Source organism: Hylobates moloch, unplaced genomic scaffold, assembly GCF_009828535.3.
Source record: "Hylobates moloch isolate HMO894 unplaced genomic scaffold, HMol_V3 SCAFFOLD_8, whole genome shotgun sequence".
NCBI lineage: Eukaryota > Metazoa > Chordata > Mammalia > Primates > Hylobatidae > Hylobates > Hylobates moloch.
In genome coordinates, this window is record NW_026652283.1 from 101959479 (window position 1) to 101979098 (window position 19620).

General features: G+C 37.1%; 1 protein-coding gene across 9 annotated transcripts in view; it reads left to right on the forward strand.

Moving 5' to 3' along the window:
* Positions 1–19620, forward strand: part of SLC4A7 (solute carrier family 4 member 7) — a 105532-nt gene that overhangs the window by 15169 nt on the left and 70743 nt on the right. For all 9 annotated transcript variants that reach the window (XM_032162263.2, XM_032162262.2, XM_032162258.2 and 6 more), the window contains exons 2-3: positions 15806–15887; positions 19447–19593. In XM_032162263.2, the coding sequence (XP_032018154.1) occupies positions 15806–15887; positions 19447–19593 (229 nt within the window). The remainder of the gene's footprint in view (positions 1–15805; positions 15888–19446; positions 19594–19620) is intronic.

The window sequence follows — 19620 nt, forward strand, 5'->3', positions numbered from 1 at the left end:
AATCCCCTGATATTTGGTCATAGAAGTCGTCTTCTACGGTGATGATTATTGTGAGAGCACAGGAAAAATGATTTGAGTTTTTTCCAAAGAGTACTAATACCTAGTATTTAAGTTTTTTTTTTTTTTTCTCTTTTATTGAGATGCAGTCTCCCTCTGTCACCCAGGCTGGAGTGTAGTGGTGCAAAATCGGCTCACTGCAACCTCCGCTTCCTGGGTTCAAGCAATTTTCCTGTCTAAGCTTCCCAAGTAGCTGGGATTACAGGTGTGCGCCACGAAGCCTGGCTAATATTTGTATTTTTAGTAGAGACAGCATTTTGCTTAATGGCCAGGCTGGTCTGGAACTCCTGACCTCAAGTGATCCGCCCACCTCGGCCTCCCAAAGTGCTAGGATTACACGCATGAGCCATCACGCCCCACCCCTAGTATTTCATTGAATGCTTGTATTGTACCAGAAATGTTTCTAAACTGTATTCATTGCATGCAACATCTTGTTTAATTTTTTTAGCCTATCATTTGTATAAATATTGTTGTTATCCCTATTCTACAGATGAAGAAACAGATCCAGTGAGACTAAGTAATCTACCCAGCCTAGTAAGTGAAGAGCCAGGATTTCAATTCAGACAGTCTTACTAGATCTAGAACCTGTATTATTACAATTATTATTAATTTCTTCCTAGAGCCATGTTGCCTAGGCTGGAGTGCAGTGGCTATTAACAGGTGGCTTCATAGCACAGCGCAGCCCTAACTCCTGGGCTCAAGCAATCCTCCACCTCAGTCTCTTGACTCAGTGTGACAGGTGTGTATCACTGCACTCAGCTTAGATCATGTATTATCTTCAGCCAAAATAAATTGGTTGACAAATTGCATTGCATATGTTTATGTACAGTTTTTCAGTAGTCTTAATTTTATCCTAATATACAACTTATGGAGATAATTTTTTGGATTATGTCATTAATTAGAAGCTGTTGACAAACGTTTAAATTGTTTTAATCTCTTAATAAGAATTTATAAGGCTGGTCTTGGTGGCTCACGCCTGTAATCCCAACACTTTGGGAGGCCAAGGCGGGCGGATCACTTGAGGTCAGGAGTTCAAGACCAGCTTGGCCAACATGGTGAAACATCATGTCTACTAAAAATAGAAAAGTTAGCTTAGCTGGATCTGGTGACGTGCACCTGTAATCCCGGCTACTTGGGAGGCTGAGGCAGGAGAATCTCTTGAACCTGAGAGGATTTTATTTACATATAAAATGCCTATCTGAATACTACTCTACTATATCCTAAATTTGGCTAATATAAAAATGAAATATTTAATAGTACTTTGCCTTAATAATTAAGTTTTTTCTGAATGAAATTAAATGTACAGCTTTCTTAAAGCAACTGCTAGAGAAGTTTTTTCAAACTCTGAATTTCTTTGCCTTTAGTCGTTCTCTTAACCATAATCACAGCATGAGAGAAAAATTCCATGATTCGAATCATAACCACTAGATGGTGATCTTATACATTGGTGAAGCCTAAATTTTAGTGGTGTTAAATACTGAAATGGTTGCCCACATTAAGCAATGTGAACTCAGCAGTGATATTTAGCAGTGTGAAAGGAGTGGACTGGCTGTGCTCCTCACTGAAACATATGTTTTAAAGTGAGACAGGTTTCCATTTGTTTTACGGGATTTCTCCTTCCTCTTTTCTCAGCTACTTACTTCAAATTTATGTGTAAATTAAATTAAAACCTTCATGTTTGTTATAGTATTAATGCTGATTTATTGTGTTGACATTTGTGCTGCTTATTGCTGTGATTTCAATTTTATTAGCTGTTACTGAATTGCTAGTAAAGTGTTTTAAAATAATGAAGTGAAATTTTTTGTGATTGATTTAATTATATTTTACTTACAATTCCATAAATAAGGCATATGAGTAAAATTATATGTAGTTTAATATAGGGGAAGGTATGTGGCCTAGTGAAATGAACATGGGCTTTTTGAAATAAGATACCCCTGATTTGAATAATGATCAGCTGTGTTACCATAAGGAGTTTTTGTGAGAATTAAAAATAATGTTTGTAAGTGGCCCAGTGAAAAGTGCATTGTCCCTGGAAGCGGGACATGATTTTAAATTATATCTTATCCAAGCTGAAGCAATGGGACCTTGGGAAAACTATTTAACTTTTCTGAGTCTCAAGTTTCTTTCACATATTTGGGAGAGTAATACTTGCTCCTAAAATTGTTTAGTGTAAGACTATTATCATAAAAGCTAGTAAGAACCACAGTGTATGACTGTGGAATACTAAATAAAGCTAACTTCCTTACCCGTCCATTATTAATGGATATTATTCTTCCCAAACTTATATTTCTAAAGAGTTTAGGAAAATATAAAGAAAATAAATTTTTTTTTTTTTTTCCTTGAGACAGAGTCTTGCTCTTTTGCCCAAGCTGGAGTGCAATGGCACAATCTCAGCTCAGTGAAACCGCTGCCTCCCAGGTTCAAGCAATTCTCCTGTCTCAGCCTCCCTAGTAGCTGGGACTACAGGCGTGCACCACCATGCCGGGCTAATTTTGGTATTGTTTATAGAGATGGCTAATTTTGGTGTTTTTTTATAGAGATGGGGCTTCGTCATACTGGCCAGGCTGGTCTCGAACTCCTGACTTCAGGTGATCCACCCGCCTCAGCCTCCCAAAGTGCTGGGATTACAGGTGTGAACCACCACACCCGTCCAAGAAAGTAAAAATTTTAAAGAATTTAAAACATATCTTCTTATAATTAAAATTGTGCACCTTAATGTACCCCCTTTTCTGTCATATAAAGAGAAAACATGGGCCCTCTGCTTTGTCAGCAGTATCATTTACATCTAGTTACATTCCTGTATTATGTTCCTATACAGAAAAAGTAATTTCCCATCTCTAAAGGAACTTAAATGGATACTACATATGCTTTCTTAATCACTTTAATTCCTGTACAGTTTTCTTTCTTTCTTTCTTTTTTTTTTTTTGAGACGGAGTCTCACTCTGTCGCCCAGGGTGGAGTGCAGTGGCACAATCTCAGCTCATTGCAACCTCCGTCTCCTGGGTTCACGCCATTCTCCTGCCTCAGCCTCCCGAGTAGCTGGGACTACAGGCACCACCCACCACGCCCAGCTAATTTTTTGTATTTTTAGTAGAGAAAACCCCATGTTAGCCAGGTTGGTTTTGATCTCCTGATCTCGTGATCCATCCGCCTCGGCCTCCCAAAGTGCTGGGATTACAGGCGTGAGCCATGCGCCTGGCCTAATTCCTGTACAGTTTTCTACCTAATTTAAAATTTCTCGGTTTCTCCCCGCTTTGGCCAATTGAAATTCACAATTAGAATTTTAAGCTGTGTAGTATTTCTTTTTCCAGAATTTAAGATTTCAAAAAATCAGTTAATTTGATTACATAATTTAAGGATTGTAAAGCAGTAAACATGTTAGTACTTTTTTTTTTTTTTTTTTAGTGTGCCTACCAGGTTCAGTTTTAGAAAATGGGAGAATGGTTAGGAAAATTTTGAACCATCTTCTGTAGGTAGCTGACCTTGTGAAATGCTTTTTCAAAAATGTTACTTGCTTTTTTATTAAAGTTGTATCTACTTAAAACAAGAATTGATTGTAGGTTTGTGTTTTTTTTTTTTGTTTGTTTGTTTGTTTTTGAGATGGAGTCTTGCTCTGTTGCCCAGGCTTGGAGTGCAGTGGTGCGATTTCGGTTCACTGCAAACTCCGCCTCCCGGGTTCAAGCGATTGTCGTGGCTCAGCCTCCCGGGTGGCTGGGATTACAGGCACGCCTGGATAATTTTCGTGTTTTTGGTAGAAACCAGGGTTTCACCATGTTGCCCTGGCTGGTCAAACCCCTGAGCTCAGGCAGTCCGCCCGCCTTGGCCTCCCAAAGTGCTGGTGTTGTAGAAAAAACCGGGTTCTTGTCACACGGCCGGGAAAGATTAGGGACGCAGATACTTTGAAAGGTGAGGGGTTACGAATTTATTGGGCGAAAAAAAAGAACAACACAGCAAAGTGAAATGGAGTCCTGGCTAACAGGCTGTCCATCTCACCAATTGAATTCCAGGTTACTATCCCGGAACAGGAGGGGCCAGACTCTTCTCCACTGCAGATGGCGCGAACTTTTCGCGGTTCCAGCCCATCCTCCCAGTGCTCGTAGATTGTCTTGGGAGCCCTTTTTACTTGACTGTCTCACTAGGATTACAGGCATCAGCGACCACGCTGGGCTGGTTGGCTGGCTTGTTTTTTTTTTTTTTTTTTTTTTTTGAGACGGAGTCTTGCCCCCAGGCTAGAGTGCAGTGGCACAATCTCGGCTCATTAGCTTCCGCCTCCTGGGTTCAAGCGATTCTCGTGTCTCGGCCTTGCAAGTAGTTGGGATAACAGGCACGCCTGGTTAATTTTCGTGTTTTTGGTAGAGACCAGGGTTTCACTGTGTTGCCCAGGATGGTCTCAAACCCCTGAGCTCAAGCAATCAGCCCGCCTTGGCCTCCCAAAGTGCTGGTGTTGTAGACAAAACCGGGTTCTTGTCATACGGCAGGGAAAGATTAGGCACACAGCCACTTTGAAAGGTGAGGGGTTATGAACTTACCGGGCGAAAAGAACAACACAGCAAAGTGAGATGGAGTTCTGCTAACAGGCTGCCCATCTCACCAATTGAATTGCAGGTTACTATCCCGGAACAGGAGGGGTCAGGCTCTTCCCCGCTGCAAATGGGAACAGGAGGGGTCAGGTTCTTCCCCACCCTGCAGATGGCGCGAACTTTTCGCGGCTCCACCCCATCCTCATCCTCCCAGTGCGCAGGCCATTCGTAGATTTTCTTGGGAGCCGTTTTCATTTGGCTGTCTCACTAGGATTACATACATTAGCCACCGCATTGGGCTTGCTTTATTTATTTTTTATTTTTTGAGGTGGAGTTTCGCTCTTTTTGCCCAGGCTGGAGTGCAGTGGTGCGATCTCGGCTTACTGCAACCACCACCACACTCGGCTAATTTTTGTATTTTTTGTATTTTATTTTATTTTTTTTAAGAGACAGTCTCGCTCTGTCTCCTAGGCTGGAGTGCAGTGGCGCGATCTCGGCTCACTGCAAGCTCCGCCTCCCGGGTCCACGCCGTTCTTCTGCCCCAGCCTCCTGAGTAGCTGGACTACAGGCGCCCGCCACCACGCCTGGCTAATTTTATTTTTTGTATTTTTGGTAGAGACGGGGTTTCACCGTGTTAACTAGGATGGTCTGGATCTCCTGACCTCGTGATCTGCCCGCCTCGACCTCCCAAAGTGCTGGGATTCCAGGCATGAGCCACTGCTCCCGGCCCTAACTTGTATTTTGAGTAGAGACGAGGTTTCGCCATGTTGGCCAGGCTGGTCTCTACTGACCTCCGGTGATCTGCCCACCTCCGCCCCCGCCTCACAAAGTGCTAGGATTACAGGCGTGAGCCACTGCGCCCAGTCCCTGCTTTCTTAATACTTTACCGACATCTGTTGCATGGGACTTTGTAATTGTAACTCGTTGTTCATAATATCGTTATAATATTCCATGGTAATCAGCCATTTCTCTTTTTGCTTTCAGATTCTTTGTTTTTCCCGGTTTGAACAGTAAACATTTTTTAAACCCAACTGGTAATCAGTTTATTAAATAGTTAAGCATCTCCAGTGGTAACTTCAACCTCTATTACTAGTGCAGTAGTGATAGAAGTAATCTGTTTAACAATCTTAGAAGAACTCTCCAAGTCTATGAGTTGCTTGTAGATTCTCAACTGGAAGCCATCCCATGTTTTAGGACCTTCACCGTGAGTTTTTCTTGTAGTGATTCTCAAAGTCTTAGGCATCTGAACTGGTCCTTTTAAGATTCCTTTCCTTTGCACCTCTGTTCAAGCCAGCACACATCATCTTCGGGGATTTTACATTGCGACTGCTTAGCATAATTCCGATTTGTCAAAGCTCCACCTCTGGTTCTTTCCAGTATCTTTAGAAGCATGGCTATGGTATTGCTTCCTGACCAACTTGTTCCTCAGTGACACCAAACATCAGTGACTCAGGAACAATGTGAGTCAGGAGCAGGAGTGGGTTGACCAGAGCTCCCCAGTACCTGCGAATGTGTCTTCTTAAAAAACCCCAAATGTTCTTGACTTTATATTTTGTTGGTTTTGTTTCTGTTGAGTAGATACCCAGAAGTTATATTGCTGCACCAAATGTATGCTGAAAAGTTTGTAAATGAATTCTTGCTAGTTTACTCTCCAAAGTTTTGGGCAATTTACATTCCCAAGTAGGAAGTACAGGAGTGTCTGTGTCTCCCTATCTTTACTAGTTTTAAATGTGAATTTAAAAAAATTTATGGAAAGAAAAAATTAAATCTCATGGATGGTCCATTAAAAAAATTTGTTTTGCTAATCTGATGGGTCTTAAATTCCATTTGTTGAATATCTAGTGAGAGTGTCCCTTTAGTTATTGGCCATTGGTATTTTTACGTAAGGGAATTACTTGGTTCATACTCTTTTTCTTGAGATGAAATGGCACTTTCTTTCCCAGGCTGGAGTGCAGTGGTACAATCTTGGGTCACTACAGTCTCTGCCTCCCAGGTTCAAGTGATCCTCCCACCTCAGCCTCTCGTGTAGCCAGGACTACAGGAGCATGCCACAATGACCGGCTAATATTGGTTTTTTTTTTTTTTTTTGTAAACGAGGTCTTTCTGTGTTGCCTAGGCTGGTCTCAAAATCCTATCCTCAAGCAATCCTCCAGCCTTGGTCTACCAAAGTTGTAGGCTTATCACCATTCCTGGCCTGTTACTGCTTAAAGAAAAGCTATTGGTTTTAATTTATCTTGTAATTGGCTGCCTTCAAATGAATCTGGTTTTTTTTTTTTTTTTTTTTTTTTTTTTTAAGGCAGTGTCTTGCTTTGTCACCCAGGCTGGAGTGCAGTGGAGTGGTCTTCGCTCACTGCAACCTCCGCCTCCTGGGTTCAAGCAATTCTCCCTGCCACAGTCTCCCAGGTAGCTGGGATTACAGGTGCAAGCCACCACGCCTGGCCAAATGAATGTGTTTTTGTGTGTGTGTGTGCTAATTGGTTGAATCTGTCATTCTAGGTACACAGTCACATCATCTGCAAATAAAGATAATTTTGTTTTTTTGTTGTATTTTCATTACATTAGCTCCACATTCAAATTGATGGATTTTCCTATAGACAGTGGAATCTTACAGCTCGCGTAACAAGTGAAATCTTTAGTGTTTTACACTTTAGTATGTTTGCTCTTGGTTTCTGGTTATAATTTTATTACTTTTGAACAGGTTCGTTTTATTTTCATTATACTTGATCATGTTGTAAAGGTCTACTGGGAGTCTTGAAGGAATAATAAAAGACACACATCTAGACACATCTTGATGAAATTATTGAGCCAGAAGTGGAAAAACAAACAAAAACCTGGTGGATATTAGGCTTCTGGTCAACAACACTAGATTCTTAAAGGCCATGGCGCAGTACCTGAGAGAAGGTATCTATCCAAAATACATATCGAGTAAAATGATTTTTGAACATGAAAGGTTTTCTTTATCACCCATATATTCATCGTGAAGCATATTTCTCAAGGCCTTAAATGAAAATGAGAAAGGAATAACATGAGCTGAACATCACTGAGACAAATCAGGGGAAAACACCCTTGATAATAAGTTAATAGAGGGATCTACTTTAATGTTTGAAATAGTCTCTTGTGAGCAGTAGGGATTTGGTGACATTGATTCAGATGGTCCAATTTTAATTATTGGTTCTGCACAGACAATACAGTATTTAATTCTAGTACTTCAAATGCTTTTTAATATGAGTTTTCAGTTTTAGAATTAACCAGAGGACACAGCTTAGAAGGCTTTATTATAAATATTGAATGGAATGTAAATGTTATGCATCTTGATACAAAAATATATAGGCCAGGTGCAGTGGCTCACACCTATAATCCCAGCACTTTGGGAGGCCCAGGCGAGTGGTTATCTTTTGGGGCCGGAAGTTTGGGACCAGCCTAGCCAACATGGAGAAACCTGGTCTCTACTTAAAATATAAAAATTAGCCGGGCGTGGTAGCAGACGCCTATAATTCCAGCTGCTAGGGAGGCTGAGACATGAGAATTGCTTGAACTTGGGAGGCAGAGGTTGCAGTGAGCCAAGATTGCCACTGCACCCAGCCTGGGCGATAGAGCAAGACCCTGTCTCAAAAGAAAAAAAAAATTATATATGTATATGTGTGTATATATATATACACACGTATATATATACACATATATATACACGTGTATACACGTATATATATACACATATATACACGTATATATATATATATAAATAAAACACTGAGATGTGGAAGAGAGATTGTAAATGAAAGGATATGGGTGTGTTAGAGAAAATTCTTTTCTTTTTGTGGAACAGATACTGTCTAAAATTGATAAACCAAGACGTAAAATAAAGTATTTAAAGTTATAATAGCAACTCTAGCAACTAAAAAGTTACAAGACACAACAGAATGTAGTTATATCTCATGAGTGGAAGTGGGAATGGGAGGAATACTTGCTTATTTGGGGACACTTCTGTAACCTTGGATTTTTCTACCATTTACAGATTGATAAATTACTTAAAAATGTAGTTTAAGTGAAAAAAGCAAGTTATATATAAAACAGTAAGTGTGTAATGAATGCTATCGTTTTTGTAAGAATATATATATTTCCATTTGCATAAAAATATTAGAAGGCTGAAAATGGAGTGCAGAGACCAAGGGATCAAGTGAGATGTTTGTGTGTGCCTGCTATTAAATAAAATTATACTGAAAATAAATCTTTAAAGAATTAGCCAAACGAAAGCGTATTGGTTAAAGTTTATTTGTTGAGTTACTTTATATTTTTATTTTATCAAATAATGTATTAAACTAAAACTAACTTCACCATTTCACCTATAAACTTTGATTTTTAAAATTTTATTGGAGTATTGGTTTGGTAGTGTCCATGATAGTGTTACAATGGGAAATGTTGGAGAAGTGTGTCTTATGTATTTTGGTGTATAATATTTTGTTTTGTATTTGGGAAATTAAAAAGTCTACGGGCACCTAGTTTCTTCTTTTCCCTCTGGGGTTGCTTCACCTTCCCTTCCTCTCACTCAAATCCCTATGCTTATGGTTTTTATAATCCAGTGGGGGAGGAGAGGACATGTGCTTGACCAGGAGGTTAAGCTCTTAAGTACTGGTGGGGAGGGCCAAGATTTTCCATAGGAAGTATGTTTCAAGAGGTCATTTTGGAATTTTTTTTTTTTTTTTTTTTTTTTAGATGGAATCTCACTCTCTTGTCAGGGCTGGAGTACAGTGCAGTGGCATGATCTCAGCTCACTGCAGCCTCCGCCTCACGGGTTCCAGCAATTCTCTTTCCTCAGCCTCCAGAGTAGCTGGGATTACAGGCGGGCACCACCATGCCTGGCTAATTTTTGTGTATTTAGTAGAGGCGGGGGTTTCACCACGTTGGCCAGGCTGGTCTTGAACCTGACCTCAGGTGATCCGCCCACCTTGGCCTCCCAGAGTCCTAGGATTACAGGCATGAGCCGCCTTGCCCAGCCAGAAATTGGTTTTTAACCTGATTGTTTGCAGATGTTCTTTGGGGCTTAATGTATTGAGAATTTAAAACAATCATTGACTGACATATGTCTTATTCTTGTATTTGATTCTTCAGATTTATGTTTATTTGCCAAGTATATATCATGCATAACAAGGGTGAAGATTTCAAATATGTAATTAATTATATATGTTATCTAGCTGTTGATGTTATTGGGATTTCTATTCTTGGAGAAGTTTAGAAGCCTTAGTTGTATTTGAAGTGTATGACATATCTATCACCTGTTACCTACAGTCAGTCTCCCTACGTAAAGTTGTGAAAGATTTATTTCTAATTTTGTTACTTATTTAGTGCACGCCATCAGTGAATTCTCCAGGATGAGCTGGGTAGTAAGACTTTAGCTGTGGGATATAGATATTTTTATAGAAAATATTAAATATCTATTTCGCTACCTTATAGAATTGAGGGTACCAAGAAACAAATCTGTATACACAAAGAGCACTTTGATGCAGCAGTAAAAACCAGTTATCTTATTAAATTTTTGCCTTTGTGTATTGTTTTAATATTCTGAATGACAAAATAGGCATTTGTAAAAACATTTCTGCTGCATATCCAAATAGAATGATTGTTTGGAGAAAAATCACTGGTTAATTGCCTGAATTGTGAACTCAACTAGCTGTTATTTTCATGGAACACCATTTTTACCTGAAAGAAAAACTGACAGACTTGGTTAATCATACTTGGGCATTTGACAGGTATTTTGTTAAAAATGAATGGAGCAAACTTGTCACTTCAAGAAAAACAACCGATAGTATTTGTTACCCATGATAATAATGCAAGCTTTCAGGCTAAACTTAGAATTTTGGAAAACTTGCATCTGCTAACCTGACTTTGACAATTTTTCAATACTTGGACTTATGAGATTGTTGGTGATATTATTAAGTGTGATTTAAAAAAAATTTTTGATATTGTTTAATGAAATGTGACATTTGGAAAAGCTCTAATACCCTGTGAACACATACATTCCAAAAATGTGGGAGATCCATTCAAAGTGCATAGTAGACAAATGGGTTTTGATGTAACAATGTATAAAATGTTCATTTGGAATGGTTTCAGTTTCTACATTGCAACTATTAAGAAACAATATACTTGTTGAGTTTGATGAAATATCAAAGAGGAATGTCCATAACTACCTGAAGAGAATCTTGAAATATGCCTCCCCTTTCCAGCAGAATATCTGTGTGAATCTGGATTTTTAAATGTACTTTAACCAAGGGCAGATCACATCAGATTGACTGCAGAAGTAGATATGAGAATCCAGTTGTCTTCTATTAAGTTAGATAATTGAAGAGATTTGTAAAAATGAAAAACAGAGGTATTCCTCTAAGTTTTGTCTTGTTTTTGAAAAGTTATTTTCATTACAATGTTATGTATATTAACATGTAATGGCTTTATTATTGTGTAAATAATTCTGAATAAGTACGTTGAAGTTTTCTGTTTTAATCCTGATGTGGTAACTTATATAAACCAAGGTCCTTTGAGGTTTTCAGGAATTTTTAAGAATGTAGAGAATCCCAAGTCCAGTAGTTAGAGGGGTGCTAGTCTTTTTTTTTTTTCTAGCTATTGTCCATATTAATACTTTGTTTTTTGGTTACAATGATAATTATAAACCATACTCCCACACATCCATCCACATATATTCTTAGAGTATGCACTCTTTGTACTAACATTGCAGAAAGGTTTTAGTTGAAAATGGATTGCTGCATTCCTCTTGGTATTTTTACTTATAACTAAATGTGTATATTACTTTCCAAATCTGTTTTGCTGTGACCCTGTGTAAGTTGTAGTTATTAGCTTGGAAGATTAGGTAACTTAGAACACAGTGATTGGCTGTACCATAAAAGTAACTTAGAAGAATTCATCTCTGCAAAGCACAGTGACCTAAATCAGATATGTGCTCACTGTCCCTGGAATCTTCAAGGGACTTACTGCATTACATCATCAGAAACAAGGCATTTCTATATTACTATGGAAAGATTTCGTCTAGAGAAGAAGTTACCTGTATGTACCTAATTATGATCTTGTCTTTTATTTACAAACAAATTTGAATCGAGTTTAATAGTGAAGCTTGAAGAAATGTCAGGCTTGTTAGCACTGGCTTAGAATAGTATCATCCTTTGTGTCCTTGGCTGTGGAAGTCATCTGTTGAAGAGTAATTCCTTGTGTAAAGTTAAAAATAATTGTAGCATCTTTATTCTTCTATAAAACTAACTCTTTGGATAGTTAATATTACTTGAACGAGTCTTTAAAAATTATTTGGTTAAGATATTAGGAAAGAAATCACTTTATCTTAATGGTCAAGTGTGTTTTGAAGCTGAAGTGTTCGATAACTATGAAATTGCTCCATATGGTTCATCATAATTTATGGGAGGCATTACTTTAGGCTATAGCCATATGTCTTATATAATGGAAAAATTAGTTTGTGACAGGGATCTCTAATGGCTGTTTTAATGGATTTTTGTAAACCTTAGGGTGTCGAAAGGATATTAGACACTATATTTTAAAGGAATCTTTTAACATCCTTTTTTTCTAATACTTTGCTTTTGGCATGTTAAGTGTCATTTTTGATAATTTGACCAACAAAAATATAAATTGTGGATTTTGCTTTTTCAGGCAAGATAAATAACTATGAGAGGAATTAGTAAAATATCTTATGAAGGCATAAATCTGTTTCTAACAAAACTAGATTTGATTTTGCTGGGATTTGCATGTTGAATTGAATTTTGATTTTGTAATGCGTTGATGCTGGGTTTTTAAATTTATGAACTAGGTTTTTTTTTGTTTTTCTTTTTTTTTTTTTTTTGAGACAAGGTCTCGTTCTGTTAACCAGGCTGGAGTGCAGTGGTGCTCTGTGCGCTCACTGCAACCTCCACTTCCTGGGTTCAAGCCAAGTAACTGGAATTAAAGGCATGCTCCACTGCACTCAGCTAATTTTTGTATTTTTAGTAGAGACAGGGTTTCACCATGTTGGCTAGGCTGGTCTTAAACTCCTGACCTCAAGTGATCTGCCTTTTTCGGCCTCCCAAATGCTGCACTCCAGCCTGGGTGACAGAATGAGACTGTCTCCAAAAAAAAAAAAAAAAAAAAAATTTTAGTTATGCAAGTTACACATGAAAACACTCTCATTGAAAACTGAAACAATAACAATAAATTAATACTCTAACTTGACTTCCATTCAAACCCAGTTCCCTTTCCAGAAAGGAGCAGTTAAGAATTTGGTGTGTATCCCATCAAGCCTTTTCCCCTGCTTTTTACTTAATACAAATAAATACATATGAAAACATGTCTATGGAAATAAAATTTTGGTTTAGTCTTGTAAATATTTTTAACATAAACTTGATCTTATTCACTACAATGTGCTTTTGCACTAAACAACTATCTTTGAGACCTTTTCTTACCAGGACACATAGATCTACTTCCATTTTTTTGGGTCTGGTTTCTCAAACTGTTTCCTAGCACTCCTTGGTATGAGATTGTCTCTTTACTATTGACACACATTTTTGTTTCATTTTTTTAAATATTGGAAACAATGCCTCAATGGAAATGAAAGTTCAGAGAAGTTGAACTTTCTCTTGCCCAAGACTTCACAGACAGTATATAGGGGGAGCAGCCTGTGTAGACCATGAGAGGATGTGCTCTTTTTTTTTTTTTTTTTAACATGTCATGTTTGGTACATGTGGGAGCATTTATCTATGATAGATATTTAGAGGTCAAAGGGTATGTGTATTTTAAATAAGTATAGTAAATAATATATTTATAAGTATTGTGAGATTATATAACTTAAGCTGTTTTCTGAGTCCTTTTTGTTGTTATTTGAAGGTGAGAGTTAATTGTTTTGCTTCATATCCTGGCAATTGCATGACCTAAATGAAAGTTTGGAATGGGAGCAGTTAATCCCTTTTAGAATAGGCAGTATGCTACCTCTCAGGATACAACTTCTGTGCCTTTTACTTAGGAGAGCTTATCTTTTGTATCTGTGCATGTTCAGAGACTAAGTGACATGAAGTCATTGGAATATGTAGCTCAAGATTTTAGAATATGACTTGGTTGATGGATGGAAATTATTATTCATTCTTGCACTTTTGGGGTTTGGTTTGGTTTCCTACTTTGGCTTTTCCTTGTTACTGAGGAAGTGAATGCTGTAAGGTGGCTTGATTAATTTGTCTGTCTTGTTTTTTATTAAAAAATTTTTTTTTTCTTTCTTGAGATAGAGTCTCGCTTTGTCTCCCAGGCCGGGGTAAAGTGACGTGATCTCGGCTCACTGCAACCTCTGCCTCCTGGGTTCAAGCGATTCCCCTGCCTCAGCCTCCTGAGTAGCTGGGATTACAGGCGCCCACCACCACGCCCAGCTAATTTTTTCATTTTTAGTAGAGATGGGGTTTTGCCATGTTGGCCAGGCTGGTGTCGAACTCCTGACCTCAGGTAATCTACCAACCTCGGCCTCCCAAAGTGTTGGGATTACAGATGTGAGCCACCATGCCTAGCCTTAAGTTTCTTTTTAATTAAAAATTTTATTAAATAAATGGAGATGGGGGTCTTGCTATGTTGTCCAGGCTGGTCTCAAACTCCTGACTCAAGTGATACTCCTACCTCAGCCTCCCAAAGTACTGGGATTTCAGGTGTGAACCACCACACCCAGCCCATCTTGTTAGTCCATTGTATGAAATTGTCTCATGGTCTACATGGCCTGCTCCCACTCCTTTAAGTATGGAACTATAGCCAAGTCATTTAATATCTCTGTTACCTATATTAAATTGAACACCAATCATTCAGAGTCATATACATGTATCTCCTGATATCCAAATGTATTTGATTTACAGTTTGGATATCTACCCTTTAGAAAGTAAATTTGGATATCAAAAGATCTGCCTTTTCTTAATATACTGTGTCCTGTTCTGAGTTTTGGGTAACAAATAGTGGTAGTTTGGATAGCAAGGAATTTATTTGAAAATTTAATCAAATCAGTTCAGTTCCTGAGTTTACTTACTGAGAATTTGGACACCGAAGGTTTCCATAGCAGCAACAATTGTATCTCAGTTTACTTTGTATACGTTTTTAGACGGAGTTTCGCTCTTGTTGCCCAGGCTGGAGTGCAACGGCACGATCTTGGCTCCCCAATACCTCTGCCTCCCGGGTTCAAGCGATTCTCCTGCCTCAGCCTCCTGAGTAGCTGGGATTATAGGCGCCCACCACCATACCCGGCTAATTTTGTATTTTTAGTGGAGACGGGGTTTCTCCATGTTGGTCAGGCTGGTCTCGAACTCCGACCTCAGGTCATCTGCCCACCTTGGCCTCCCAAAGTAATCCAGTTACAGGCGTGAGCAACCGTGCCCGGCTTCAAAGCCTTTTTGAGTTTTTGAGGGAAGGGTATTTGTTCTTCTCTGTCTAGCAGTGCCATAGAATCTTGTGTATAATAAGTTAATAAAAGTAGTTAATGATGATTAGAATGTCCTTTTGAAAGTTGTTACAAGTTGAGAAGGGAAGTTAAAGCTAAAATTTTATCCTTTTAAAAATAGCCTATACAACATTTTCTAATAAATATGTTTAGTCTTTTTGTTGAACTGAAAAGAGAACAAAATTATGAAGGTGGGATTTTAACAACTGAAGCTAGAATTTCCCTAGAGGTTAAATTTTGGCAGAATTTTACTTTGGGGGAAAAGAAAAAGTTCTTTTAACTTTTGTTAGCTCTTGATTAATCAGTTGAAGTGGTACTGCATGTTGAGTCTTCTTATTTTTGACAATTTTATGTTTGACCATAATTCAATCCAGTGTAACTGTTTCCTGTTATTTAGGAGACTTAAGAGCAAAGATGAAGAAAGAAAGCATTCCATGTTGACATCTAAGGATTCCTCTCACATCACATTTTCTTTAATCTCTGACCCTGGAAGGTCTGTCTTTTGAGAATGAAATTAATATATTACCAGTTATTTAGTAATTTGCATGGAAAACCATTTAAAAATCTTTGCCATTTCACATCTTACTATGGGATTTTTGAATGGTCTTCTGTGGATTTAAAAAACCTATAAACATAATTTTAAAAGATTGCAGTTAGCTGTAATGAGTTCAGTTTTTGAGAGAAAGCAATCTGTTTTATATTTTGTTGCCATTTCGAAGGATGCATTTAATAGGTCCTCAATAGATTGTGATCTCATGAGTCAATGAGAATAATTTGTTTTTAGGGTCCTGATGAAGAAGCTGTTGTGGATCTTGGCAAAACTAGCTCAACTGTGAACACCAAGTTTGAAAAAGAAGAACTAGAAAGTAAGTTGGTTTAAAATAACTTACTTTGCTTAGTAGGATAATTTACTAATTAACGTTTGTAAGTATCTTTTTAAATTTTACCTAGTATTTGTTGAGTTTTTTTGTTATTGTTGTAAAGCATACATTTAGAAGAGTGCCGTTTGAAAGTATTGGCAAAAGATAGAGTTCAGAATGCTTCTCAAAATTTAGTGGTGGTTACCATTAATTACCTTAACTTGGAAAACTGAAAGGACACAGGCGCAAAATTAGTTAGCTCTTTTATTTTTTTCATTTCTAGCAGGCTGAGTAATTTGTATTATGAGTACACTAGAGTGCCAGACTAATAAACCACAGTTATCATTAGTTGTCATCTCAACATTCATTTTATAGGTGTTACATTAGCCTTTTAAAATGTTGCAATAACCTCTCTCTAGAGTTGTAGAGCAACTGAGTTATTTGTCCATCTTTCTTCCTTAGACAGGAAGAAGTCCTGGCAAATGGTTTCTTTTCTTTTGAAAATAATTTTAGATTTACAGAATAGATGCAAAGACAGCACATAGTTCCTCCATACACTTCACCCAGTTTCTCCTAATGTTAACATTTTGCGCATCCATCATACGTTTGTGTAATGAAGAAATTAACATTGATTAATTACAAATTTAATTAGAATCTGACTAATTACCAGTTTACTGTTAAACCACAGATTTTATTTAGGCTTCACTAGTTTTTCCACTAATGGCCTTTTTCTGTTCTAGGATTCAGTTGATCCAGTTCAGGATCTATAACAGTACATTTAGTTGCAGGTCTCCTCAGTCTCCTAATCTATACCAGTTTCTCATTCTTTTTTTGTTTTTCATGACCTTAACGCTTTTGAAGAGTAGTCGTTAGATATTTTGTACAGCGTTTCTCAGTTTGGGTTTAGTCTGATGTTATGGCATGAATAGGTGGAGGTTATGGTTATTTGGGAAGCATACCACAGAAGTAACGTTCCCTTTTCAGTGCATCATATCTGTGGACAATATGATATCAACATGACTTATTATTGATGATGTTAACCATGAACATGTGGTTAAAGTGGTGTTTATGGCAAATATTTTGATAGACATTTTTGGGGGATGTTTATAGGAACTACATCCTTAAGTTAAAACTCTTCTGTGAGAGCTAGCACTATATTGAGTTATTGTTTATTTTAATAAAGAGATGTACAGAGAAACAAAGTTTCATTTATGTTGTAAATGTTTTCATTTATATTGTAAGATTTTGTTTTTTAAACTCTAAAAATTTTTTTTTTTTTTTAACTCTAAAAATTGGCTTTAAGAGCCTAGGCTTGTTAGGGTTTCCAAAAAGAACCTCAGTTATCTAGAAGCTTATGGTTAGATCCTGTGAATTACAGGAGCTAGGGAGGTTAAAATTTTTAGCAGTAATTTTACTAATTCAGATGTACAGTCATACATTTAATGTTTAATGTCAACCCTCACCTATACATAACCTGGATGTTCCTTCGCTTCCTTTGGTTATCACAGGCCCTAAGCTCTGTGTACTTTGTACACATCTGCAAGTTTGGTATCAAGTTTGAGGGAGAGATTAAGAGAGTTTGAGTAAATAGGCTTTTGATAGAATAAAGTAAGGGCAGAAGAAAAAGGAAAGAAAAAGAAAATAATTAAAACAGAGGACACTAGAAGCAATAGTAAAAAGAAAACACAATAAGCCTTAATCTACCAATCTTTGGATTGTAGTGTGTTTTTATTTATTTTATCTATCCCTTTCTTTCTAAACTGCATACTCATAGCATTTATTTTTACCTTGGTGCATTGGAGCTTCTGGGCCAAGACCCATTAGTACTAATTGGAGGAACAACTTTGTAGTTCCCAGTGCAGTGATGGGAATTTGACCCTTTAATTTCCACTTTTCTTTATGTTTTGAAGGAAGTAGTTTCATTAAAATAAAATTGAGGTTTTGTTATATTTATTTATTGCTTTTTAAATGAGATTCACATAACATAAAATTAACCATTTTAAATTATACACTTTTTTTAATGTATTCACTATATTATGCAACCAACACCACTGTCTAATTCTCGAAACATATCTATAATTCCAAAAAGAAACCCTGTATAATTAGTTTTTACATTTGGAATTTTTGTTTTCTAGTAGTTGAGATTTAATTCCAGAGACATTTATTGAGTACTTACCATGTGCTAGGCTGAGTACTGGGAGAAGTTTAAACAAATAATTTTAGTTCAGAATGTTTTGTTAAGTTGTCCCTCTTTTAATTTAGAAGGTGATTATTTATGAGATTAATATATTGGCAGCTGAAATAAGATGTCAGAGTATCACATTTTTCAGCCTTACCTGGGGACATGAATGTCAGGCAACTCAAATTTTATGCTGCTCTCTGCCTGTCCGAAAAATGGCATGAAATCTCGATAAGTATTGATTTTGTGGTTACAAGTAAATGTTGGTGAGTCAGCAACTTTGCAAATATGGAATCCCATGAATAATGAGGATCAACTGTACTTTCAAATCACATATAAAGATGGCAGTCCTAAGTTTCTTTAAGTACTTATTTTCTGAGCATTTTATGGAATTTTTAGGAAAGGAATGTCATTAATCATTTGTATTTCAGCCTATTAACTTTTTAAATTGTGTACATAGTTGCAGATTAGTTGACCTTGTACTTCACATCCTTCTTCACTCAACGCTCATTTGATACTTGACATAGTGCTCCTAGCTGTGTAGCTTTCCCTATTCAGTTTCATCTAGTGAGCAAAAGCAGACTGCCTTTCATAACTGTTTTGTTATTTATACTGCAAAGCTGGGATAATGCAATATCAGCAGTAGCTTTTTCTAGTTTAAAAGCATACAATAGCTTTACTTACTGCTTTTTTATTTAATCTGACAGTTTCTAACCTTTATTTGGATTATTTACATTTAATGTAGCTCTCAGTAATTTGGACTTTATTTTTATTTTGGTCTTTATTGATTTTTTTTTCAAAACTCTAAAAAATTAGTAAATATTCATAAATATTTATACATTATATTTATTACAAAGTATTTAATTGTTATTAAAATGTATCTCTTAAGGACCTCTACTAACTATGGTTGGCCATAAATGTAGATGGAATAAATATATGTCTACATAGTATGATTTCAGGTGGGCTAAGCTCTTCTTTCTTAAGATATCTTTTTAGGCCGGGCGCGGTGGCTCATGCCTGTAATCCCAGCACTTTGGGAGGCCGAGGTAGGCGGATCATGAGGTCAGGAGTTGAAGACCAGCCGGACTAACATGGTCATCTCTACTAAAAATACAAAAACAAAAAACAAAACAAAAGATATCTTTTTAGATGTGCAAATACTTACATAAGTGATTTGTAGATTTAGTGTAATGATCTGTCAGTGATATTAGCCCTGGGCACAATATTCTGTGTAGTGCTTTGTAAAATAAGAGAAGTAACTGGAGACTAACATTGTTAATTACGTGAACTTATATTCTTTATCAGAGTAGATTTTGGAGTACTTTTGTGTATATCACTTTTTTCTCTTTTGGAAAGCTAGAAACATGTTTCCGAACCTTTTAATAGGTCATAGAGCTGTATATATTGGTGTTCACGTCCCGTTTAGTAAAGAGAGTCGTCGGCGTCATAGGCATCGCGGACACAAACATCACCACCGGAGAAGAAAAGATAAAGAATCAGATAAAGAAGATGGACAGGAATCTCCTTCTTACGGTAAGAGAAAACAGTTCTTCTTTAACA